Here is a 27,511-nt window from a genome sequence, read left to right on the forward strand (position 1 = left end):
ATTTGTGACAGACTTTGTGATATCACCAAATATCGTACCATTGTCCAAATAATTGATAACTTATGGTATTGTAATGAAACAGCCCTAGTATTTGTATATTAATGTGTTTCGATGAGTAGAGCCTACTGGTAGCACGTAGTAGTGAAACAGTAGGTGCTTAGAGGTTCTAACAGTTGTTTTTTCAGAGTTCTGGTCTAGATCTCCTTCCCATCCATCTGTCTGTGTGTCTTTGTCTGCTCAGTCCACCTCATGTCATCTCTCCATCAGGCCAACCTCCTCACCAAACTCCGTTGCAAGCCGTTTCCAGATGCCACCCCAGTATCTGATTGTGCGGTATGTTCTAGCCATTCTCACTGGAGGGGCGCGGCTCTATAATCAGGCCTCGCCTCTCTGCACCCACTTTTGTTTGCTTTCATTGGCCCTAATCTCTTGCTTTCCAAGTCTGCTCTCTGTGTTGTATCTCCTGAGGAATGAATGAGTTGTGCTTTCATGCCAAACAGAGAGCATGAGTTCAAAAAAAGGCCTGGGTTATGAGGTTTTGCTCTGACCTGTAACGGGAGGATAAAAAACACTTCATCTTACTGACACCAAAGTCCGCTTCATAATGAAAACGACTTTTGACTATAGAAAAGTATGGTTGTGCTGTGACATGTTCTCCACATTTCCTCTGGAAGAGGGAAAAACTGTTTGCTCAGATGGAATTGTTGATTAAAAAGGTCAGTGGGATCAAAGGCGCTGTGGGACTCTCAGTCAGTGCTTTGGTGATCAATAGATGTGTGAGCAGAGAGAGTGTTGCTCCACAGCAGGATGTCATTGTCCACATCCTCTGTCTCTTTGTCGCTTCGTCCTTTTTTTCCCATTCACAGTGCTTGTGTGTTGTTGCTCTTTCTGCGTAACTTCAATGATTCAAGCCACTGTCATAATTTCATATTAGACCTGAGATCAGATCAAAGAGAGCAGCGGGAAACCTTCACATTGAGCAGGTAGGTGTTGTTTCAGAGGAACACAGCAGACGCTAACAGAGCTGCACTTTCTGATTTCATTAACCTGATTACCATCAAAGCAGTGTTGGACTGTGAAGGTGAGCAGCACAGAGCGTTTCAGAGGTTCAGTAGATCACTCAGGTCCAGCTACACGTGAGGGGCCACTAACTGTGTAATCCCCCCTTCTCTGTTGCAGCTCTCCATGCTTTTCACTGAGGAGTGCGACAAGGTGCGTGACCTGATGCACGTTCACTCCTTCAGCTACGACTTCCACCTGCAGGTGGTCCATCAGTACTTGGTGGGCTGCCACATGACCCTGCGACAGGGCTACCAACTCACTGACTTCCTGGATGACTTCATCTCCCATCACCCAGACATTCCCAAGTTTGGCCGCAACCACGTCTTTCAAGGTGCCTTCCTTACAGATTGTCCCCTTTTGTTCTTTTCATCAACTTCAGGGTTCTCGCCAGCGCAGGTGAACGTTGGGCCCCCCGACATTGCAATTTTGATCCCCTACGCTGTGATGTCGACCCCTAGTCTGTGCTTCAACCAGCGTAGGGTGGCTTTTCTGTTGTTTTTTTTCCCTTTTTTACCTCTTCAACCCCAACGGACCCGCCGGCGGGGGCAGCTCCAGCTTCCGTGATTCTCACGGGCCTTAATGTTATAAAGAATGAATGAAATCACACATTCTATATCTCTCCGTAAACCTAAGAAATTCAGCTAAAACTGTAGCCAACCCACTTTCAGAACTAAAGACCACAGCACACACACCAGGCTAGTATGTTCAAATATGGAAAAGTTGACAACTTGGCAACCTCTGCATTTTTCCACTGCTGTGAGTCATAAAATAAACACAGAGCTCTATAAGAAGAGCCTACCTGAAACTACAGGCTGAACTGATTCCACTGATATACAGGTCGGGTATGTTACGTACCAAAACACCGCCACAAACTCAAACAACGGCCAGTAAGACGTTGAAATATAATCCCTTCGCTCCATCTCTGAAAAACAGTCAGATGACATGTTACAAGCTTAAATAGATCAGTTAAGAAACAAAGTTCCTGGTGGCAGTGGGGGAGAGGAGGCGTCTTGTCTGTAGAAATCAATCAATCAATCAATCAATCTTTATTTGTATAGCGCCAAATCATAACCAATGGTATCTCAAGGCACTTTACAGTAGAGCAGTCTTAAGGACGGACTCTTCATTTTATGGATACACACATATGCATATATACGTATATACACATACATATGTATCCCACACCCAACATGAATTCATCATGGCGGCAAGGAAAACCTTCTGTTAAGCAGCAGGAACCTTGTGTGGATCCCATTCCTATGATGAACAGCCATCCACGTTATGCTGTGTTGGGTGTGTGCAGAGGAAAGGGTGGAGACAGAGTTGTTGAGACTCTGTAACTCCACACTGAGGATCCCACGGACCTGCAAGACAAAAGCCAGAAGGAGTACAGGAGCAAACACACAAGGGAAGAAGCAGACATAGAGGGAGTGTTTGAAAGAGGAATGGGACCCTCTCCGGTCCCTCTCTAACCTAAATGACCTCTCTCTTAACGCCCTCTCCAACCTCTCTCCAACCGAGCATGCCAGACCCCCCCCCCGGCAGTCTATGCCTATTGCATCTTAATTATGAGCTATGAGCTGGTTCCTAACTAAAAGCTTTACCAAAGAGGAATGTTTTGAGCCTAACCTTAAAGGTAGAGAGGGTGTCTGCCCCCCGAACCGTGGTTGGTAGATGGTTCCAGAGAAGTGGGGCCTGATAACTGAAAGCTCTTCCTCCTATACTACTTTTAGAGATGAATGGAACAACGAGTAGTCCAGCATTTTGAGAGCGTAGTGTTCTGGGGGGATTGTATGGCACTACAAGCTCCTTGAGATAGACTGGTGCCTGTCCATTTAGGGCTTTATAAGTGAGAAGAAGAATCTTGAATTCTATTCTATATTTTATGGGAAGCCAATGCAGAGAGGCTAATACAGGAGTAATGTGATCTCTTCTCCTAGTTTTAGTCAGTACACGTGCTGCAGCATTTTGAACCAGCTGAAGTGTCTTAAGCGACTTGCTCGGGCAGCCTGCTAAAAGAGAATTACAATAATCCAGTCGAGAGGTAACAAAAGCATGGACTAGTTTTTCGGCGTCGCCCTGAGACAGGATAGATCTGATTTTAGCAATGTTACGGAGATGAAAGAAGGCAGTTCTTGAAGTTTGTTTTATGTGAGAGTTGAAGGATAAATCCTGATCAAATAGAACCCCAAGGTTTCTAACAGTTGTGCTTCGTGCCAGAGTAATGCCAGAAATTTCCTTGTGATAATAGATGAGGCAGTCTTGAATGGCTGGCTTGGGAGCCAAAAGTAGATAAGCAATGTGTTTTTGATTCAGGCCAGTGTTTCTCTGCAGTAATTCAATAAGGTGGCATTTTAACTTACAAACAGGGCACTCAGCTTCTCCAAGTTGGTTTCAATTTTGCGTAAATGGTCCAAAAGCAGCTCCTGCTTGCTTTTGAGCTCATTCATTGCATGAGTCTGAGTGTTGAGAGCCCTGGCCCATTCCTCAGAATTGACTGGCAGCCTTCCCAAAATAGTTACCAAGGTAATACAAACTTTGCGATTGGCCAGAAAGTTGCCAGCTCCAATCAGCAGCATGCCTGCTACCATAATTCCAATCATGTAGCTGTCTTGCACGTCCTCTAAAGAACTTCAGGAAAATATCGACAGACACACAACTCGCCACTTGTTCCAAGGGTCCAGTGCATATCCAGCCGCAAACTCTTTTTGTCGAAAAAATGTGATCGATTGCATTGAGAGACCAACTGACCAATTCCATAATGCCAGTTTTGGATGAGATGCAGAGAGAGGCTCCTGTTAGATTCACAAGACCAGACAAAACAAAAGCAGCAACAGCAGCAAGGACAGATAGGGTGAAGAGATGGAGCAAAGAAAAATGTGAACGCCTTCGTCAAGTAGCAGAAGAGAACAACAATCAACTAAATAAAACAAAAGAAAATTATAAAATGAATGAGTTTGGGGTGGGGTGGGGTGGTGTCCATAATATTGTAGTAAATTCCTCTGTTTTTCTTTTTCAAAAATTGTAAAACTTATTAAACCTCCTACAATTGACACCAAACTTGCTATAACACATCTTCAGACTGTCCAACACAAACGATCAACAAGATTTTTTTTTTTCTTTCTAACTACATTCATCATCACTTTCTCCAATTCAACAAATAACTTTTGGCTTTAAAGTAAGGCTGGAACAAAAACATGATTCAGAGGGTTATAATAATCTGTGGGGGGATGCCCCCCTCCGGACCCCTTACAACACTCGCACGCTACGATCCCCCTACACTGTGAAAAATTCCCGTTGAGAACCCTGAACTCATTTCTTCTTTGTGTGAATCAGGGAGCTTTTCCATCTCCACAAGGATGATCACGGCTCACCAGCTCTACAACTACATCACCGACCACGCCACCACCTACAGCATGAAGCCGCTCCGCATGTCCAGGGCCGCAGCCATGGCCGACAGCAGGAAGGGGCCGTCGGACCTGTACGAATACGCCCTGGTGGCTCTGTGGAACAGGTGACTCCATAACACCCCCCACATAATGGACATGTTGGAAATGGCATTCTAACATACTACTCATACCAGAGTTGGGGTCAATTTTGATTGTAATCGCATAATTGATCATTAATTACAATAATGGCGTAGTTATAATTGTAACTGTAAATGTAAAACATCTGTTGCTATTGTAATCATAATGAATTGTAATTGAGTTCAGATAATTGATTTTGTAATTGAAATTGAAATGGAAATTCTATAAAAACTACAATTTAATGAATTTTTTTTAATTTAATAACGGAAAATTAGGGAACCATGTTACAGTTCTATGGCCTAAACATATGTAGTTAACATTAATTAAAATATGTTTCATACCAAGTTTTCCCCACTACATTTAGCTCTCTTCAGTATCAATTTATCTTTTTTTTTTTTTTTTTTAATAATTGAGGGGTATACTGACAGAAAAAAGGATCAGGTGCCCACAAGAAAGACATTAATACCAATATTTTCATGGATAAGAAAGCCTAATAAGGAAACTAAGAGATGAAAAATTAATTGGATGACACATTGTTAGGTGTATTTTACAGCTGATTTGACACATGGGTCAAAACCGAACGGTTATCATTAGAGATGCTAACAGAAAGCTAACACAAGAGCAGGTTAAGTTTAGTGGGGTTGTTTATTAAGCTCAGTAATTGAGATTCATTTAATTATAACTTTAGTAATTGAGAGGATAATTGTAATTGACTGTCAGTGGAAAATAATGATTGTCATTTATTTGTAATTGGAAAAAAAATGCTCATCACCGTAATTTAATTGTAATTGAATATGGATAATTGAAGATGGAAATGGAATTGACCCCGACCCTGCTAGCCACTGACCCGTGTCCACTGTGCTGCAGCTCGGGCTCGTACAGAGACCTGGAGGGTCTGCACCACCACGATGACTTTGATGTGTCCCTGGTCGTCTGTCACAACGCCGCTCCCTTTGAAGAGCAGTCAGACGCAGAGAGACATCTGCTGAGGTACCGTCATTCACTGCTTTCTCAATCAACCTTTCTGTGTTTGGACAATGTAATCAAAATGGTAAAAACTTCACAAAGTTTACATTTTAAAAAGAGGATGTAGATGCAAACAAAATAGTAGTAGAAGAATGCAAAGATGGTGCAGAAGCAGAAACGTTTTTTAAGAAGTGTTTTTCCTTCATTCTTTCTGTGATTTCTTGTGTTTCTTCCCCAGACAAAGACGACAGTGATTAGCTTGATTCCATTTTTTTGTTTTTTTCCCCAGTGTTCACCGGGAATATCACTCACTCCAACATCCTTCATTGTTTAACCACAACTTTCAGTGAAAACACCAGAAATCACAGTAAAGTGCAGCAGATTAAGTTGATATTCCATAAGAATCTTTCATTTAGTGATACAAGCACCAAATCATGTTCAGAACCTATATTTCAAGAGTAAGACGTGAAGTGTAAAACTTAAATAAATAAACACATATTCATTATTAAAATCATTGACATTAGTGTATTCTGAGGGAAATAACTAAACAGTATCAAATTCAAATATGGCCTGTCATTTTTAATTATGTTTTTTGTAAAACATTGAATAGAAATTGAGCTTGTCCTGTATATCAGTAAAGTTTTGAATGCTCCACTCTAACTCAGATAAGCCTTTCTACATCTTCTAGCATTATAAATGCAATATGCACATTATTAGTCATAAAACATGTCCCTGCATGGGGTGGTAAAATACCAAGATAACCCATTGAAAACATCACCAACAGACAGTTTTTTTGCTTTATTTTTGAGTATTTCATAATAACTTTCAATATTTTCAATTATCTAAAGGCAGAATTTGATTTCTCATGCCCAAGACATATATTTTGATGTATAGATCTTGACTGGTTACCTGTCTATCAACAGGTAACCAGTCAAGTACAATAGATCAAATATAGTTGAATATTTTATACATAATATATATAGATATATATATATTTATCAAATGGCGATAAAAATGGTGGTCATTCAGGTGGAAAGTTTACTTGTTGGAAAAAGTTGGTCCTGAAGCATGTGTTAGCCAAACTTGGTGCTTGTATCACCAAGTTAAAAACTGCTTCAGCTATCTGCTGCACTAGTAAGAATGAAGTGAAAACACTTCTTAAACAAACTATTTTTTACTGTTTTTGCATTCTTCTACTACGCTTTTATTTGCATTTACTTCCTCTTTTTAGAATTAAAAAACATTGAAGTTTTTACTGTTTTTATTTACATTGTTTACAGTGGAGATTAAAAGACCAATATTTCAGCGCAGTTTCAACCTTTTGCATCTTTTTCTCGAGCAAATGATCTTTGATTTATTGATCTATGAGTCCTACACTATGAATGCACGTTTTAAAAAATGTTGTGACTGATAACTGACGCTCAAAAACCGACACATTGTGCAATGACTCAGGACTTTCCTAGTTCAGCTACTGCAACATCTACAGACCATCAGCTTTCCTGCACATGTGGCTAACCTTAAGTTTTAAATCCCTGGTAAGAAACTAAACCAACAAAAACACTTTTCTGGAAGAAAATATAGATTTTAATTGTGTGGGAACAGATTCATTTAACCACCAATGTACAGGTTGAATATGCATGATTTATGTGTGGCAAGAAATGAGCAATTAGCATGTGTTGATCACATGATCATGTGTTATCAAATTCATGTTACTTTTTGTAGCCTTTCAAATAAATTAATTAAAAAAAAATCTTCTTTATATAACATTGTCTTCATGTAAACTGAGATGTGTAAGAATTTAAAGATGCAAGATCCTGTTTTATTTCTTGATGTCAATTTATTTTATTTTAAACTGTTTTTAAGTTTCCATTTACATGATCAAATTAAATCAAACATTATTTTATATAATTTTAACTGTATATAATTTAATTCACTATTGTCTTCATTGAGAAGGTATTTTTTTTTAGAGGACTTTAATTCATACCTTTCAAGTTTTGGATTTGAAAATCAGGGAAATGTAGTAGTGGGCCCACTACGAGTCGTCCCAACCGCCCAACCAAGCTCCAGTATCCCTTATATTTTAAGATAGATGTACAAGAAATCTAAAATAGCCACTTGTCAACCACTTACTAAATACAATTATGTGATTAGACTCTGGTAGGTTGACCTTTATTAACATTAAAATGCTGTGAACATTCCTACTAGGGCTGGTGATATGGACCAAAACTCATATCTTAATATATTTTCTCAAAATGGTGATATATGATATAAATCTAGATAATTTCATCAAATAAAGTCTGACCAGAAAAACAATTCTGGGTTAAATTTGCTGATGCAAAATGCTACACAGGGACATTTATTAACAAACAGCTGATCAATATGTGCCACTCATTAATCATCTAACTGAGCTTTACATGTTGTTCTGAGAAGTAAAAGCAACGACTCCTAAAACTAGTATTTTGATACATAATAAGCCATTATATATATATATATATATATATATATATATATATATATATATATATATATATATATATATATATATGAAACATTATAGTTTTCTATATCGCCAAAATAGAAAACTCGATACATCTTGAATCTCGATATATCGCCCAGCCCTAATTCCTAAATTATAAAACAGCCTAAATAAAAACATAAATGTGTATATGAAGCTCATGTGTTTATTTAATATACTTACAGTTTATATACAAGTCAACACGTTACATATTTACTGTTAATTTCACATTGCTTGTCTTTAAGTTTGACATTAACATTTTATTTTCATTAGATAATTTCTCATGTTCACTCATGTGGTTCTCTGGTATTCACTAATGACTTATACACATTTAATACAGACTTTACATTCTTTAACACTTTTTAAAGCTGTGTATATTTGTGGAGCTTGTGATTGGCTGATTTTTCATGGTGACTTACGTGGTTCCTTCCGCTGTTATAGACGTTAAAATCTTAGTTATTAATCTAACAGAACATGTAACTGTGTCACATCCTGATGGTCTTTAGGAAGATAAACTCTGTCACATTTTACAACATTTTTACACCAGTTCTTTGTTTTTGTCACCGGAACGTCTTCATTCATCATCTCTGTTCTGAGTTGTTTCTGGGTTTGTTGCCATTGTCGGCACTAATCTCGCGAGAGCTGCCACACAGGCCATTTCAGGTGCATTCAGTTTAGTAAGACATCTTTGAATTATTATTACATTAAAATACGGGATATTTACGGGAAAATACTAATACATGAAGATGGCGGGAAAGAGGGGTAAAATACGGGAGTTTCCTGGCCAAAACAGGATACTTGACAGGTATGATTTAATCCAGGTGAGATGAGGTTAAATGGTTCCTTGCAGAGTAAAGGTTGCAGACCCCTGACCAGGGGAAGAGGGTTAGGAGACCCCACTATCAGAGCTGGACCCTCTGAATTTAATTCCATGGGGTGAAACAATGCAGATGCTAAGTTGGTTATGCTACTATTAAGTTAATACGTGTAACCTGTTGTTATGCTTTGCTGTTGTTTAAAAAAAAATTGTTACGTCTTTTAAAATTGTATGAAAGAAATTACCTGTTATTTCAGCCACTGCTTGTTGCAGAAAAACTTGATATTGACACTAAAACATTAAAACTTTTAGCAAATATATCTTGAGTCATTGTCAGTCTTCATACAAAACTACAGTACGCCAGTGAAGTCAACTATTCATCAGCATGTACAGTATGTCTATGCTGTACACTCTCCCCTGAGAGTGAAACATAGTGAAGACAGGTTGATGTTACAGTTAATATCTTTACGTTCAGTATATAGATTATCCAGTATATAGATAATCCAGAGATAATCCAGTATATAGATAAACCGAACAGCGCTCACAATCTGTTTCATTTTTAGTAGCCGTTATACCACCTTGTATCACCTTTATGGGATGATCTGACGTGTTTGTGACCCAATGCGATGCAGTGGTTGGATAAAATAATGGACTATCGTCTTAAATGGACTATTCATGTGGTTAGAAGAGGTGAGGAGAAGAAGGAAGACTGTTAATGATTTACTGCTGCTGCTGTGATAAACACACACCATGAAGCAGTGTGTGTTTACGCCCTTTCATGCATATGCACAAAAACAGCCTGTTTTCAGAGGCGAAAACTCCAGAAAACAGGTGAGTTTGGGAAGATAATAATGTAATAATGAAATGCTGTTGTTGGGGTTCTTAGAACAAATAGAGATGTGTAAAAAATATCATAATACTGGACCTTTAATAAGTGAGTGAATTGTTTGTGTGCAGGCTGCGTTTCTACGTAATCATGACCAGCCAGAGAGAACTTTTCCCCCACCTCACCGCAGACATGCGGCGCTTCAAAAAACTTCCTCAGATCATACGTGACGCTGGAGAGCTGAGCGGGCGACTCCTACAGGACCGAGCGGATGCGTCTGGGACACGAGGCTCTGACGACCTGTGGGAGGAGACGTCACAGGAAGCCGCCGCCGCTTCTGCCCCTGCCGACGGCAATGAGTTCTACCCCCTTCCCAGGGGAGGGGCAGAGCCTCAGGGCCTGCTCTACACCTCTCCTCTGTTCCCTCTGCTGCACAACGAGGTGGCGTCTGCCCGCAGACAGATCCAGGCCAGCGTAGAGCAGGCCATGGGTCATTGCCGTAGGGACAACCTGTGGAGGAGGCTGTTCCACGGAGAGCACGTGGCCCTGGACAAGCTGAAGCTCACCAAGCTGTCCTTTAGGGAGCTGGAGGAGCTGCTGGAGGCTGTACAGAGTCGTTCAGTGAGAGAGATCGACCCTCAGCTGGTGTGTTTATGCATTTTTATGCGTGTGCATATGTGTGCGTTGAGATTATCAGAACTCAAACGCACAGTACAATCAAAACTGTTCTATGTCAGTTTTTTATCTTAATGCGTGAGTCTGTAACAGATAAACCAGAACCTCAGATCGAGAAAATCCTCCTGTGTGTACCCTGCTTTAGTGTGTAGTAGAGTGTGTGGTGTGTGTGAGCAGTCAGTAACTGGGATGTGTGTGCAGGACTGTTTCCTGAGCATGAACCCAGCGTGGTACCAGAGTCTGATCAAAGTCCTGCTGAACCGCTTCCCTCAGAGCTGCAGACACTTCGACGACAACGGCATCCAGTACCTGGTGAGACCCTGGTTCCATCTGCACACGCACAGACCCTCTCAACTGGTCTGAACTGGTCTGGGTCCAGTCACTGTGACACATTCAGCTTCTTCAGCAACACGTCGGACCCACACACAAGTTTACAACTTTGTTTAGAGCTTCACAGGCTCCTCTTTTCATTGACCAACAATGCCACATTCCCTTAGATGTCACCTGTGTTTTCTCAGTCACACTTTACTTAAGTTTTATACATTACGCTGTCATTATCTGTCATTAGCATGAATAAGGTGTCAATAAGGCTGTCATTAAGTGTTGTTCAGTATGTTGGCTTTTTTGGGTTAGGTGAAGGGATCTAGTGGGGTTAGGTACACTTAGAGTTAGGTTAAGGGTAACCAACGACACTTGAAGCTGCAATTTGTAGAATTGTGAGGTGCTCCACACTCCCCCTCCGATTTGAACAAAACTCACCGGTCTTCTTGTGAACGCTTGCGTGCACGGGCACACTGGAACTCTTAGCCACTGTTTTTTCATAGACTATTTACAAATGTAAGGACTTGTGTTCGAGATATGAAAGCATGTATCGCTCACTGCTGTGAGGACAGTAAGAGGCTCACAGTCACAGCCGCTCCTCACACCCAAGCAGCTGCAGCTGACCCCAGCTGATCAGAGCAGACACACTCCACACTGCAAAGACATTCAGTCTGTTTTCTTCACCTTAGATAATGTTTCTCTTAGGTTTACAAGCTATTTATTCCGTCTGTTATCACTATCTCTCTCTGACTCAGTTTGTAGGACAGACTGCGCACTGACTGAAAGCAGATTGCGCGCAGTCCACTGCACACACACAGTCAGAGGAACCTCCACGGACTCTGTTAATCCTGAACACGTTTGTGCCTTTACTCTGTTGCTCATAATTTACTCATTAAGTCATTCAGTGCCAGCCATTTTCAAAATTTCTACCCCTTCAGTGCCAACTTTTTTAGAGCATTTTGACTGAATATTTTGTACTATGACAATCTAAAATTAAGATTAGAATAAGAGTAAGATTAGACTCTCTACTTTCATCAGAAAAATTAATTTTGTTTCTAGCTTGTTTTGTTCTTCCATAATCAGCAGTTGAATAGAGGCAAGTTTCACACAAATCGCCAGTTTGTGACAAAAAGCTGAGAAAAATGTCTTTTTGTGAAAAAATCTGTTCGTGACTTTGAAACAATTTTTTTTTTTTGCTTTAGTAACACCTCAACATTGGTTTCCTTCTATAAAACTACAAAAAGAACACTGAGACTAGGCTTTTGATGGGAAAATTTATGTTATGTGTCAGAGTTGAATGGTTTGCTTACTGTATTTTGGCAATCCTCCAAGTCTCTCCCCCCGTCATTCTCCACAAACGCAACTACCTCCTCATCCCGGACATGCCGAGTGTCAGCGCTTGCCCCATTTTTTTTTTATCGTTTTCTCTCACCATCGCAACACACTCAATATTCCACTTAGGTTCCACACATTCTCTGGTCGAGTGTGTGCTTCTCTGAACTGCTGGGAACTTCAGCATCAACTCTCGTAGCGCCATTTTCTGTCTCGTAAACTCCTTTCCTCTCCCACTGAGCTCTGCTCATCACGGGTAATCTCTCATCCAAAGGTGCTCTGCTGCCACCTACATGTCACCAGTTGGTCACTACATCATTGTACAAGTTAGATATTCACCTGAGAGCAACGCCAGCCGAAAAACAAAACAGTTGGGTGTAGAAAATAATAAATTACTTCTTTTAAAACGTACTTAAGTACAAGTAAAACTACTGATTTAGAAATATATTCAAAAAAGTATAAGAACCCTTAAAAGCAACTCAGTTACAGTAATGTGTGTACCTGTAATCCATTACTTACACCTCTGTATATACTGTATGTTGCTGATAGCTGTAGTCATAACATAGCAAAGCCTTCTCAGGCAGAGGCCTTGGTGAATGCTATCAGTGTACGATAGTATCTGGCCTGCTTAGGGCAGTCTTACCAAAACTGACCAGGAGAGAGTTCTTTAATTACATATCTTTTACTTTTTGAAATATTGCTTTTATTTTGTGAAAAACTGGAAAATCCCTTGACTTTACGCCTGGAGCTGATCTCTGTGTATTTATGTCACTTTGTTTCAGGCTGTTCTCAACCAGAAGTTCACAGACTGTTTTGTGCTGGTTTTCCTGGACACGCCGGCAGGAAAAACTGTGAGTCTGTCACAAAAATCACAGCTTCTCTTTAATCGCTGACTTCCTGTTTTGCAGAGCACTCACTTCCTGTTCCTGTTTCTCCCAGAATTTAAAGGTTGTGTTCAGAGAGCCACTCCCACTACACCCCCCGGCCGGCAGCAGCCCCCCCCCTCAGCTGGTGTCCATGTATCACCATCTGGAGTCTGTGATCAACACGGCCTGCTACAACCTGTGGACCGGACTCCTTTAATGGATCCTTCATATGTGAAGGTTTCATTTATTCAGACAAATGTTCTTCAGGAAATTTACTTTGATCTCCTGACATGTTTCAACTGTCAACTGCCAGTCTTCTTCAAAGGCGTCTGCTGATTGCTTTGATGTGTCCTTGACTTTCGCGTAATAATTCCAGAAAGTTCTTAATATATGAACTGTTATAATGTTAAGATCTAATTTATTCAGACAACTGTTTTTCAGGAAATGTATTTTATTTTGTTTACTTTAAAGGGCCCACGTTATGCTAAATGGACTTTTTTGTGCTTTAAACATCATAAAGTGCTATTAGGGCTTCATACACATGATCAAAGTGTTTTTTTCATTGATTCCCTCAATCGTTAGTTAGAGGGTGATTTGCTCCTTTCTTACTGCAGGGCGAGCCCCAATGCTGCGTTCACACTGAATGCGTATTCTGCGGCACGAAACGTACCGCAGGGTCCACAGGATCAAAAATGTTCCCAATTCGCTTCATACGCGCGTCTGAAGCGAAGCCCCGCCCACCAGCGACACATCCAACTCGGTGAGTTTCACTGCCTGCTGAAGCGAGGAGCTGCGCTACTTTTTCTCCTCTCATAAACATAAACCACCAGTGAAAAAAGCCGGTGTGATTAGCAGCTAATGCTATCCTAGCTCAGTGCCGACTTTCAGAGATGAAAACTACAGAGAGAACTTTTACCTGCTACTACCACCTCCTCGCTGATTCTCCTCCATGTCAAATCTTTCCGAGTCCGGTCCTGGTTTTAAAGGCCATGTCATACAGCGCCAGGTGGTGACACACAGCTTCTACTCCATGGTTGAACAGACCTGTGTCCGTGTTGACGACCTGACGTCATCGTCAACAAAGACTCTGATTGGCTTTCGTCATGCGAAACAGCCGCATGAGTTCAATATTTTCAACTTTTGATAATGGCGAATGTGCGGATGTTTGTAAAATCGGGCGCGTGCTCGCACGGCCAACACACTTGACGTGCGGATCGGACCGCACCAACGCACAGGAAAGATTTTGCATCTGGGACGCATCTATCCATTGACTTTGTATATAATCTGGATGTACGGACATTTCGTGATGCATCCAAAACACCTCACTACAATTTGATGACGCGTTCCCACTTTGATGACGAATTTGAAGCCGCGCTCCAAAAAGATCTCTGCCATGATTGACATGTAAACAGACACGCCCACAAAGGTGAGCATTTCAGCATCCTTCGCGCAGTGCTATGTAGCTATGTATGTATTTTCTACAATCTATGTATGTACCGGCGAACGCCCCGCCACCACGCTTTGTCTCGTGTTTATAAAGCAGCATGAGCTCGGCTAAGGAGTGGGTGGGAGGAGGGCGGGCCATCCTATAGCCCGACGTCACCATGCGGGGAGGAGGAAGTCAGTGTCCTGTCTATAGACACGCCCACTCATGAATATTCATAAGTAAGCCGCAAATCAGCCTGTTTGTGTAGAGTTGCTCAGAAAGTGACTTTTCAAAGGCTAAAACTCTGAAAAACAGGCGAGTTTGGGCAAATAAACCTCAAATACTATGTTTTTGGGGTTCTTAGAAAAAATTGAGATGGGTGAAAAATAGTATGACATGGGACTTTTAAAGCTGATATCTGGAGTTTCTGAGAAATTTATTTTTATGTAACAATCTTTTGAAATGCGAAAAAATACCTACAGTAACTAGTCTTTTACTATGGTCTACTGCCAGTGGTCATTCATATACATTGATGTATACAAGTCCCTCCTTCGTCCTATAGACCCCTATGCAAATGAAACAATCACCAAGTGCACTCAGCCAATAGGCTTTGACTTTGTGTTTTTGAGACTGTCAATCAAAGTGAATGTAGAACTGTGCACAGAAACAAGGCTGTGCGTCACAACAGCAAACAGGTAAATATGATTTTGACTCTTAACTGACCCATAGACATATATCAATGCGACCTTGTTATGTTCCGCGATGTGCGTGCAGAAAAGTAGAGGCGTGGCTTCTGCTAGTTTGCCAGAGGCAGTGGGAGGAAGTGAGGCAGTTTAGGGCGGGACATCGAGACGTTTCTCAGAAACTATGGATATCAGTTTTAAGCCAGGGGTGTCAAACTCCTTTTAGTTCAGGGGCCAAATATGGACCAGTTTAACCTCAGGTGGGCTGTAGATTTTAGGTGGACGAACAATAACAACTTTAACATTATTGTGTCCTAGTTTTCAATATTAGTTAAATTCACTTAAAATATTCTTGATTTTGTTAAGTTTGTGAAGTTGTTTGTGAGAAATTTAATTATTTCCACAATTTGCAATTAAAAATGACTCCATTCATGTGATATAAACAAAGTAAAAATATAAGCCTCTAAAAATACTGTAGAGTTGGTGAATTTGAGATATCTACAGCTGGATTATTTGGTAATTTACACAATTCATGTCTGTCATTTTTAATTACACCTGCGGGCTGAATTGATGCTCTAAAGCAGTGGTTCTCAAACTTTTTTGGCTCAAGTCCCCCCTTTGTCCGACTACATTTTGCTTCGAAAACTATTGAAAAACAACTATAGAGCATAAAGAGTGATAACACACATTTAAAATAATCTAATTTTGTAAATCCGTAGAGTTAAACGGTATTTAGTGCAGTGGTTCCTAACCTTTTTTGGATCGTGACCACATTTAAATATCAAGGATTTCTGATGACCCCAAAGACAATTCTTGTAGAATTTAATTTCACAAAGTTAACGTATAGAAATAGGTTGTGTTGTTTTAATAATTAAAAAAATAACTAAAAATGTACATTTACAAAAATATATTTTAGTTTTTCAAAAATTTCAAGCTACCCCACATGGGGCCCCGACCCAATGGTTGAAAAACACTGATTTAGTGGCTCCTGAATAAATTTATTTCTATAGTTTTTGTAATTTCCGGTCATATTACGCCTGGGGTGAAACCAAGACTCTTTATTTGTTGATTTTCCTCTCTTTCTCTCAAGTACCCCCTGTAGTGCCATTGCGTACCTGTAGGGGTACACGTACCCGCATTTGAGAAACACTGCTCTAAAGGGCCGGATGTGAGTTTGATACATGAGCTTTAAGCAATCAGCAGACGCCTCTGAAGAAGACTGACAGTTGAAACATGTCAGGAGATCAAAGTAAATTTCCTGTAAAAATTAACGTATTCATAAAGAAGTTTCTGGAAGCATCTCAGCTTCTTCTTCTTCTTCTCTCACACAAACAGGGGCGTCTAGTGGAGGTCAGTGTTTTGTGGTGTGTTAAGGTGCCACCGTCTCCGCAGCAGTGTTTCTGAGGATTTGTACTGATGCATTCTGGGAAAACCGGCTGAACTGGTATCTTGTGCACTTTGAGTGACCCGGTCCAACCAGGTCTCTGTCATGGCTTTGGATCAGTGAGGATCCTCTGCTGTCACTGACTGATCACATGTTTTTACTTAACTTTGAAGAACTGCTCTCCTCACGTGTTTTTTGTGTACGCTGAACTTTTAAATGAAGATTATCACGTGATCAGTTTTACAAATGAAGCTCTTCATGTGCCTTTGTAAGGTTGTTGCGTTCCCCTCCCAGCACTGGGACCTGAAGTGCCTTAGTTCCTGATTGGTGTTAGTTTGTTGCTCCAAAGACACACGATGGTGATGCTGCGCGGTCGTGGTAAGGAGCCAACAGGAAGAGGCGGGGCTTACAGAGCATCTGACTGTTTAATGTGTGTTATACACACAACACGACACTGGAGGTCAAAGGTTAAATAAAAGCCACAGATGAACGAGTGTGTGAGAATTATTTCCTGGGGGGTCTGTTTACTAATGTTTGATTCTATTACATTTAATGTAGACTTTTCAGTCTCTGTTCAAACAAGCCTGAATTCATCATTTGACAGAAAATCTGGAACATCAGAGAGAAGAACAAAGAGATAAACCTTCAAACATTCAGAGCCTGTACTACAAAGCTGGATTTCCCCTTATTGCGCTAATTTCCGGGATTTAATCTGTGCTATACTACGATGCTGGCTAACTTCTTACCAGGCTAAATCACCATGGTAACTTAGGCTGAACACCTAATAGTGCAGCAGATAGCTGAAACAATATTTCACTTGGTGATACAAGCACCAAATTTGGCATACATATGTTTCAGGACCTACTCTTTCCAAAAAGTAAGCTTACCATCTGAACAAACGAAATGGCCACCATTTTTAAAGATGGCCGCTATTCGATATGGTTTTAAACCATATTTGATCTGGATTTTGATTGAAAAGCCCTATTTTCAAGATCTTTAGATCAAAATATGTTTTTCAGCATGAGAAATCAAATTCTGCCTTTAGAAAATTGAAATTATTGAAAAGTATTATGAAATAATCAAAAATAAAGCAAAAAACTGTCTGTTAGTGATGTTTTCATTGGGATATCTTTACAGTAATTGAGTTGCCTTAATGGGTACTTGTACTTTTTTGAGTATATTTCTAAATCAGTAATTTTACTTGTACTTAAGTACGTTTGTAAAAAAGTAAAGTACTTCGTTACATTTCTACACTCAACCGTTACGGAGTAAATTATAACTGTTGGTTTTAAAATGATCAACAGACATTGTGAAATGTGGAATGAGTCTTTGCGCGTTCACGAGTAGTTTAAGTCCCATGTCTTTATATTCCAGCAGAAGTCTCTTAACGTGGCTTTTGCCACAGCGGTTACACAGCAAAGCAAGAGGAAAAAAGAAAGCCACGGCGGAGAAGCAACAGAATAAAGGCACAAACGTGTTCAGGATTAACAGAAACCGCAGAGGACTGCGTGTGATCCGCTTTCAGTCAGTGCGCAATCTGCCCCACATACTGAGTCAGAGAGAGATAGTGATAACCGATTATTTTCTCAGTTTTAGAGTTGATCAATATAGCTATACTTAGAGCCTGATCATTTTTTTTTAATTTGAATTAATTGGTGTTATTTCTTTCTTTTTTTTTTTTTTTAAAAAAAAAGAATTGTACAACTTTACAAACCTTTTATTTTATACAGATACCTTAGTGGAAAAATTAATTAATGTTCCAATTATGGTAGATTTGATCTCTTCCTTTTTAACTTTATACATGAGATGTTTACTGTATGCAAGGGAACCGTGGCAACCAAGGGTTTGAATACTATTTAATTGAGCTACTTTTGTACCTAAATAGAAACATCTGTGCTGTAATAAAATTAAACTGTTTATCATCCCATCATTTCAATAAATTGACCATTAACACTCATCAATTCTTGCATTAATTACTTCCTGCTTTTTCTGCAGCAAGTGTTGTTTTTGGTCTGAATTATAAATTTTAATTCTTCATATTTCTAAAGAATTATTCCTCAGTTGTGATGAAGTTGCTGTACACAGTTTGTTTGTGGCTGGTCTGATGCTGCAATCTCCCTTTTGTCACAGGAGCGCGCACGTAATTTAAATGGTGTTTATATCCTGCTTCATAGTACAGGGTCTCTCTGACCCTAACGTGAAGCTAACAGAGATGTACTTATCCAGCTTGGTAGTACAGACCCTTTGAACATGAAATATTCATTCAAGTACACCTATTTGATTCATTCAGAAGCATTGTGTTCTGACAGATAGATTTTTATGTGCGCTCTGATCAACAGTTCATTCGTTCTAACTTGAGTGAAATCCGTCCTCACGTTGAAGAATGTTTGTAAATCTGAGGAGAAAATAACTCCACACGTGTCTGATGATGAATCCATTAACTCTGAAGTGGTGAAAAAAATGACTGCCTCCTGATTGGCTGGTTTGAATCAACGCAAAGTCATTGTGGGAGGAGCTACGTTTTCATGGTGTTCTTCTGGGCCCAGTACTGCTGGATCCAGGTCAGACTCTGCTCCGTGAGGCCTGTAGATGAACACGTTCTAACGTTATGATGCGTGTGGAGTGTTTAGCTCTGAGCCAATCAGGCGAGGCCTCACCCAGAGGCTTGTATTCACAGCCGATGTATCCATGGTAACCCAGCTGTTCCAGTGTGTCCCACAGGTAGCTAAAGTTTAGTTCTCCTGCACTGCCAGGATCATTCCTGCCTGGAACCTGAGCCACCTGGATGTGCCCTGGCACGCACGCACACACACACACACGCACACACACGCACACACACGCACACACGCACACACACACGCACACACGCACACACACACACGTTAACCTAGTGATCTCAGCGATCTTAATCAAATAAAATAGTATTGAGCTGTTTTTGGAGAAGTTCATCTGGACTTGGTTTTTCAAAAGTAATCAGCTCAGACTCTGGATAACGGATTGAATCAAATCTTGAAAATGGGTTTTTCAAAATAAAAAACGAAATCAGATAAAACCACATAATCCAATCTGGATTCTGATCTGGATCAAAACTTTAGTTTGAGTTTTTTCAGAACTATTAAAGTGACATTAAAGTGATCCCATCAGAATGGTGGATTTTAGACCCGTAATGAAACTTTAAAAGTATCAAATAATACTATATTTGGATCATGCAGTAGGGCTACACATGCAGTGGCCCTCAAAATTTTCTGGCTAAAGTCCCACTTTCTCTTATTTCTGAATCCAAGTCCCCCCCATTTTGGCTTAGAAAACTATTTAAAAACAACTATAGATCATAATGATGGAATGAACGAATGATGACACATTTTAAAGAATCTAATTTTATAAATAAGCAGAAAAAAAACAATATTAATGCAGTGATTCCCAATGTTTTTTGGATCGTGACCCCATTTTGACCCCAAAAACATTTTTTCTAGAATTAGTTTTTGATCATTTTTGACCTCATATATACAGAATATACAGTATAACGCCGTTATACGTTAACCTAACCACGAGGAATAAAGTCCGAAACCAGGCAGGCTGACTTAATAATACTGTATCATGTTTTTCTGCAGTCAGTGCCTTCTCCTCGTCCTTCTTTCTCTTCTGTTTCAGGGGTTGTAAAATAATCCCCCAAACAGATCAATATTGACCACAGATAATGTATTTAAATATGTAGTGTTTAACTATTGGTCCCTTGTTGCACATCCTGTTCGCTGGTTCTGGAAGAATGCAGAAGGTTGGTCAGGATGGTTATCTCCACTGGTTATCCAGATTTAATGATCTATCTGGATCAGAATAATCTAATCCAAGGTTGCTTTGAGAAACCAAATCTTTTTCAATTTAATCCAGATTAAACCTTTAGAAAAACCAGGCCCAGGTTCCTAAAGTTGCATTTTTTCATTCCTTCGTGCGTGTGTGTGTGTGTGTGTGCGTGTGTGTGTTCACTTTTTTCATAAACACAACCTCACCAATGATGGGCAAATATCTGCGCAGGTTTTGCGTCAGGTTTCCATCCATAATCTGCCAGTGGAAGATGTCCTGAAACAGTGGACAAATTGACATGACTCAGCAGATAGCGACAGAGGACAGACACCAGGGTTAGTCAATTACATTTTTCAATTACAATTAGGTATTCAATTAATATTTAATTATAACTTAATTACAATTACAGTGATATTTTTCCCCAATTACAAAAATATTTTTTTCCTCCTAAAAGTCAATTACAATTATGTTCTCAATTACTGAAGTCCAATTTCAATTAATCACAATTACTGAGCCTTTCATAAATAAGCCCATAAAATATAATCTTCCTCTTGTGTTAGCTTTCTGTTAGCATCTCTAATGATAATGGCTCAGTTTGACCCGTGTCTTAAATCAGCTGTAAAACACGCTAATAATAATATTTATCACTCAATTACTTTTTGTTAGGCTTCGTAATCAATGAAAATATTTGTATTTTTGGTGTGGGCGTTTGAATCAGTAAAGCCATAGATTTACTTTTTTTTCTTTTTTAATGGTAAAATGATCCTTAAGATTCACTGACAGTTAAACTTGGTATGAAACATATTTTAATAATTGTTAACTAAATATATGTAAACCATAGAACTGTAATGTGCTTCCACAGGTTTGCGCTTAATTAAATTGTAATTAGCACTTTTTATAAAATGTATTAAAGTCAATCATCTGAACTCAATTACGATTCAAAAAGCAACACATTTTTCCAATTGCAATTAAAATTATAATTGTCATAATTGTAAATAATTAATTATCAATTTGGAAATTACAATTATAAATGACCCCAACCCTGACAGACGCACCATCTGCAGCTGGATGTTTGGCCTCCCGACCTGCTCCAAGATGGCTGCCGCTGGACACACACACACACACACACACACACACACACACACACACACACACACACACACACACACACACACACACACACACACACACACACACACACACACACACACACACACACACACACACACACACACACACACAGATCAGAACCGTGAGCAGGTTGAAGGTTGAACGCTGACGGCTCACCGTGATGGGGAGAGTCCAGGAAGTACCTGGGCTCTGAGATCCTGCTGTTGATTGGTTCAATCAGTCCAGTCATGCCTTCCTGTGGCGGGAAACAAACACAGGTCCAATAGGAGACTCTATTATCTAATAATAATGACGCTGACAAAATAGAGCACATTTTCTACAATTGTAACCAGGGTTGTTGTCAATTACATATTTCAGTTACAATTACGTTTTCAATTACCCATGTATAATTACAATTTAACAGCTGGGTTTGTCAAGTGGTTATGATGATGGGCAAAGGGGAGATGGAGGGCAGGAAGTAAAAATGGAGAATACGCCTATTGACTATACTTTGTCAACATTTAGAAATATCGCTTTTATTTAGTAAAAATCTGTCATGGAAACCCAGCTTATGACTGTTACAGGTGCTTTTACTACAACTATTAAAAACATTAATAGCGCTAATAATAATAATGTACATGCACATGTAACAATACTTACATGTCAAATAGGAAAAAAACAAGACAAGTTGGTAATTGTGGAACCCTGTGATATGTGTTATTCAGATTAAATTAAATAATGGTATTTTAATGAACCTTTGAGAGGATGTCTGCTGCATACTTCAGGTTCTGCACAAACACTGCTTCCATTTCTTTAGCAGCCACTGTTCTATCAGCGCCCTCTGGGAAGCGTCCTGCCATCAGGTGGATCCTGTTCATCACGCGCGCACACACAGACACACACACGGGCTATATCACTCACAAACTGTCCCTGCTCTCCCACCATGAGCCTCAGAACACCGAGGCCTCACACACACACATAAAGACACACACAGCAGCGAGAAGTACATGCACGTTATCGCACACGCAGAGACAGATGGGGATACACACACTGTCTGTATGTACAGTCTGTACATACAGACATAGCTTGATAAACCCTCTGATTAGATCAGAACCTGTTCTTTATAGAAGCACAGAGTCAAAAACACAGAGCATGGAGTTCTGCATTAAAACTGTCAATCATTGCTCACCGAGAGCTGTGATTGGAGGAAACCCTCTTCTCAGCTTTTGTAGGAGGGGCGGGGCCTACAGTGAAAGTTTGATGACGCACGATAATCCAAAGAATCTGTTTCAACCGATAGTAAAATTCAGTTGTAATAGCCAGTGTTCAATCCCTAGAGGGCAGTATACCAGACATTTTACAACTAAATACGCAAAATTAAATAATTTTACTAAAATGTTCAAAGTTGGACTAAAATCAATCAACAGCACTACTTAACATCCAAATACACATGTATTCAGCAGAAAAAGTGGGTTTGGGGTTTAGTTTCTTTAACTACAGGCTGACCTGAGTTCAGTCACTGGTTCCACAGAAACACTGTCAACCACTGAACACTAATCAGAAAATACTCAATCTTTTTGTCATGATTGATTTGAGTGAGGCGACATTAGGCCTGGGCAATATATCGACTTTTGAGATATATCGAGATTTCTATTTTGGCGATATCATTTTAGGAGTTTCTACTCTAACCCAGACCTTCCCCTAAACAAGCTGGGCCACAGGCCAGATACTGTATGCCCCATGTGGTTCCTGACTTTCATTCAAGTTTCCCAGCAAGCAATTAAGAGGACACAGGTAGGTGTGTGTGTGTGTGTGTGTGTGTGTGTGTGTGTGTGTGTGTGCGTGTGCGTGTGCGTGTGCGTGTGCGTGTGCGTGTGCGTGTGCGTGTGCGTGTGCGTGTGCGTGTGCGTGTGCGTGTGCGTGTGCGTGTGCGTGTGTGTTCACAGCACGTATCATAGACAACGCTGCTTTTACGGTTTAAATGATTAACTCATGCAGTTACTAAAGGATGAGTTCACTCAGAATGTAGTTGTCGCTTAAACAGTTTCTTTTTCAACTTTGAGTGACGAGGTCACACAGGACTCGTTGCCAGAATCGCGCCAGTTGAGTGGCTTGAAGGGAGGTTGCTTGAGATTTGAATGTAATCTAGTCACTTCAGTCGTGTTCGGTGTGAACACACCCTGAGGGTAACTAAGGCATTTTTATGTTAACATCAAGACTTGTTCACTATTTACAACATATTTTTCACTATATTACATTGTAACACTTCATGGTAAACATACTTTCAAGTGCAAGTAAACATCGAGTTTGTTATATCCATTGAGTTGTAAATGAGTATTTCAACTCAAAACCAAAATTTATTTTACTCTAGACATATTTCCTGAAACGGAAAATTTGTTCAACTTGAATAATGAGTTGCAAATCCAAATTCTCTAAACTAAATTTGTTCTAAATTCTCAATTTATTTGATTAGATCAGTTTCAAGTGGTCGAGTGAGCAGCACATGTTTGTCCTCTTGATTTCAGATCATGATAATCTCATTATTGCAAAGTGTCGAGGTGAAGACCTCTATGCAAGAGTTATGAATTATTCTGATAATAATATTATTAGAACAATAATGTAAATAGCAATTACTTGGTATAATAAAAAAAAACAAATTTCACTGGGTCCCTCACAGGAAATGTTGCAGTTTTATTTAAAACTATGCATTTTAAAGATCTTTTTGACAATCATTGAAAATACGATAAGATAAATATAAATTTATTTATTTACTGCAAGGCTGATACCAATCTCTTTATTTAAAAACAAAAAATATACATGTTAAATAAACATTTTATTTCCAAAAATAAAGAGAATTTTCTGGCTATACTTTGTGTTTTCAGGCTTTAAGAGTTTAAATAATTCTGAAATAAATAATTGTATAACTTAATAATAATAATAATAATATAATAAAAGTGTGGGGGATAGGCCAGTCTCACCTCTTACAGTCCAAAGCTCGGGCGTATTTCACACTCACATCCAGACCTTTTCTAAACTCTGCCTCTCTGCCAGGAACCGCTGCTAGACCCAGATCTCCAGCTGTTAGGTCCCCTGGAACACACACACCCCGTCAGTATACTATACACACACACACACACCCGTCAGTATACTATACACACACACACACACCCGTCAGTATACTATACACACACACACACACCCGTCAGTATACTATACACACACACACCCTGTCAGTATACTATACACACACACACACACCCGTCAGTATACTATACACACACACACACACCCGTCAGTATACTATACACACACACACACACCCGTCAGTATACTATACACACACACACCCTGTCAGTATACTATACACACACACACACACCCGTCAGTATACTATACACACACACACACACCCGTCAATATACTATACACACACACACACACACACCCGTCAGTATACTATACATACACACACACACACCCCCCGTCAGTATACTATACACACACACACACACCCGTCAGTATACTATACACACACACACACACCCGTCAGTATACTATACACACACACACCCTGTCAGTATACTATACACACACACACACACCCGTCAGTATACTATACACACACACACACACCCGTCAGTATACTATACACACACACACACACCCGTCAGTATACTATACACACACACACACACCCGTCAGTATACTATACACACACACACCCTGTCAGTATACTATACACACACACACACACCCGTCAGTATACTATACACACACACACACACCCGTCAGTATACTATACACACTCACACACACCCCGTCAGTATACTATACACACACACCCTCGTCAGTATACTATACACACACACACACACCCGTCAGTATACTATACACACACACACCCTGTCAGTATACTATACACACACACACACACCCGTCAGTATACTATACACACACACACACACCCGTCAGTATACTATACACACACACACACACCCGTCAGTATACTATACACACACACACCCTGTCAGTATACTATACACACACACACACACCCGTCAGTATACTATACACACACACACACACACCCGTCAGTATACTATACACACACACACACACACACCCGTCAGTATACTATACACACTCACACACACCCCGTCAGTATACTATACACACACACACCCTCGTCAGTATACTATACACACTCACACACACCCCGTCAGTATACTATACACACACACACCGTCAGTATACTATACACACACACACACACCCGTCAGTATACTATACACACTCACACACACCCCGTCAGTATACTATACACACTCACACACACCCCGTCAGTATACTATACACACACACCCTCGTCAGTATACTATACACACTCACACACACCCCGTCAGTATACTATACACACACACACCGTCAGTATACTATACACACACACACACACCCGTCAGTATACTATACACACACACACACACACCGTCAGTATACTATACACACACACCCGTCAGTATACTATACACACTCACACACACCCCGTCAGTATACTATACACACACACCCTCGTCAGTATACTATACACACTCACACACACCCCGTCAGTATACTATACACACACACACCGTCAGTATACTATACACACACACACCGTCAGTATACTATACACACACACACACACCCTCGTCAGTATACTATACACACACACACACCGTCAGTATACTATACACACACACACACCCGTTAGTATACTATACACACTCACACACACACCCGTCAGTATACTATACACACACACACACCCGTCAGTATACTATACACACTCACACACACCCCGTCAGTATACTATACACACACACACCGTCAGTATACTATACACACACACACCGTCAGTATACTATACACACACACACACCCGTCAGTATACTATACACACACACACACCCCCGTTAGTATACTATACACACTCACACACACACCCGTCAGTATACTATACACACACACACCCCCGTCAGTATACTATACACACTCACACACACACCCGTCAGTATACTATACACACACACACACACACACCCGTCAGTATACTATACACACACACACACACACACACACACGCACACCCGTCAGTATACTATACACACACACCCCGTCACTATACTATACACACACACACGCACACACACCGTCAGTATACTATACACACACACACACACACACCCCGTCAGTATACTATACACACACACACACACCCCCGTCACTATACTATACACACACACACACACACACACACACACACACACACACACACACACACACACACACACACCCGTCCGTCCCCAGGGGGCAGCGGCTCGGCCCCGGACTCCCTCACTCCTCTCACCCGGCGGACTGTTGATGAGAACCAGCTCCACCCCTGAGGCTTCCCGGGCTCTCTGGAGCTCCTGGAGGTCGGAGTCGTAGAGCCACGCCGCCTCCACCGCTGTAAAGCCGGCGGACACCGCAGCAAACATCCGCTGGCTGAAGTCAGGAAGCTCCGTGAAAAGCCATGAAATGTTCGCACAGAACTTGAGCGGAGCCATCGCTGTTCTTCTCCGGTTAGAGCCTCTGCTCTGCGGTGCTCCGCTTCGACTGGTGTCCGGTTCATCTGGTGACTTCCGCACACCGATATGTTGATTTATTACATTTATTTGTTTTCTTCACTTTGTCACTTCACACAAGCAGAATTAAACAGTTATTCTTTTACAATTATTAGAATTTAGAATTAAATAAATGTATGCTTACACCTAATGATTATAATTCACCTGGCCTACGTCACAAGATCACGTGACCTACTGTCATTCTGCCATATTGACCCTTTGCCTATTCAGTTTATTTATTTTAAATTATTATTTATGTATTCTGGTTTTCTTTGGGTTTAAAGAAAATAAGTAAAGTAAAAGTTATATATATATATATATATATTAGATCAAAGCCTTTCTTTTTTTTCTTTTTAAATCATTTTCTAAATGAGTTGAAAATATTTTAAAACAATGTAGAATTTGTCAGAGCTAAAAAAAAATAATCCAAAATTTCCAAAATTATTATTATTATTATTATAATTAGTATTGTGATTTATTTGCTACAGGCTTTGTATACATTTGGTAATGTGGTAGGCATTTGTTGTTCAGGAAAACAGTTTAAAAGTTAATGTCACA

At 40.2% G+C, this 27,511-nt stretch overlaps 2 protein-coding genes across 17 annotated transcripts in view; one reads left to right on the forward strand and one right to left on the reverse strand.

Moving 5' to 3' along the window:
• The window catches only part of szt2 (SZT2 subunit of KICSTOR complex), a 197,923-nt gene extending 181,029 nt beyond the window's left edge, over nucleotides 1-16,894 (forward strand). For 6 of the 8 annotated variants that reach the window (XM_028445254.1, XM_028445253.1, XM_028445257.1 and 3 more), the window contains 8 exons: nucleotides 268-333; nucleotides 1,180-1,393; nucleotides 4,399-4,576; nucleotides 5,457-5,579; nucleotides 9,845-10,358; nucleotides 10,590-10,700; nucleotides 12,824-12,892; nucleotides 12,981-14,345. In XM_028445254.1, coding sequence (XP_028301055.1) covers nucleotides 268-333; nucleotides 1,180-1,393; nucleotides 4,399-4,576; nucleotides 5,457-5,579; nucleotides 9,845-10,358; nucleotides 10,590-10,700; nucleotides 12,824-12,892; nucleotides 12,981-13,124 — 1,419 coding nt within the window. In that variant the 3' untranslated portion in view covers nucleotides 13,125-14,345. Of the gene's footprint in view, nucleotides 1-267; nucleotides 334-1,179; nucleotides 1,394-4,398; nucleotides 4,577-5,456; nucleotides 5,580-9,844; nucleotides 10,359-10,589; nucleotides 10,701-12,823; nucleotides 12,893-12,980; nucleotides 14,346-16,351 lie in introns of those variants that run through there. The other 2 variants (XM_028445251.1, XM_028445256.1) reach the window with 2 other exon arrangements.
• Nucleotides 16,895-18,394: 1,500 nt separating this feature from the next.
• On the reverse strand, nucleotides 18,395-27,102 carry hyi (hydroxypyruvate isomerase). Of its 9 annotated transcripts, none has more exons than XR_003673889.1 (8): nucleotides 26,644-27,102; nucleotides 24,290-24,401; nucleotides 22,067-22,181; nucleotides 21,515-21,567; nucleotides 21,257-21,306; nucleotides 20,408-20,459; nucleotides 19,058-19,181; nucleotides 18,395-18,983 (listed from the first exon to the last, which is right to left on the reverse strand). XR_003673889.1 is itself a non-coding variant. In XM_028444365.1 (8 exons), the coding sequence occupies exons 1-8, from the start codon at nucleotides 26,894-26,896 to the stop codon at nucleotides 18,916-18,918; spliced, it is 864 nt and encodes a 287-aa protein (XP_028300166.1). In that variant the 5' UTR covers nucleotides 26,897-27,096; the 3' UTR covers nucleotides 18,395-18,915. The 9 variants fall into 9 exon arrangements, 3 of the variants coding, with proteins under 3 accessions (XP_028300166.1, XP_028300165.1, XP_028300167.1); XR_003673886.1 differs by having other exon boundaries at nucleotides 20,408-20,477; XR_003673890.1 differs by having other exon boundaries at nucleotides 19,058-19,192; nucleotides 26,644-27,101.
• Nucleotides 27,103-27,511: the final 409 nt, after the last annotated feature.

This window comes from Gouania willdenowi, chromosome 4 (assembly GCF_900634775.1).
Source record: "Gouania willdenowi chromosome 4, fGouWil2.1, whole genome shotgun sequence".
Lineage (NCBI taxonomy): Eukaryota > Metazoa > Chordata > Actinopteri > Blenniiformes > Gobiesocidae > Gouania > Gouania willdenowi.

Coding starts and splice junctions, on each gene's coding strand:
- hyi (XM_028444364.1), bottom strand. CDS start 26,896: ATGGCTCCGCTCAAGTTCTGTGCGAACATTTCATGGCTTTTCACGGAG. Junction 24,402..26,643: donor TGCCCCCTGGGGACGGACGG/GTGTGTGTGTGT, acceptor TGTGTGTTCCAG/GGGACCTAACAGCTGGAGAT. Junction 21,568..22,066: donor CAGCAGACATCCTCTCAAAG/GTTCATTAAAAT, acceptor TTCCCGCCACAG/GAAGGCATGACTGGACTGAT.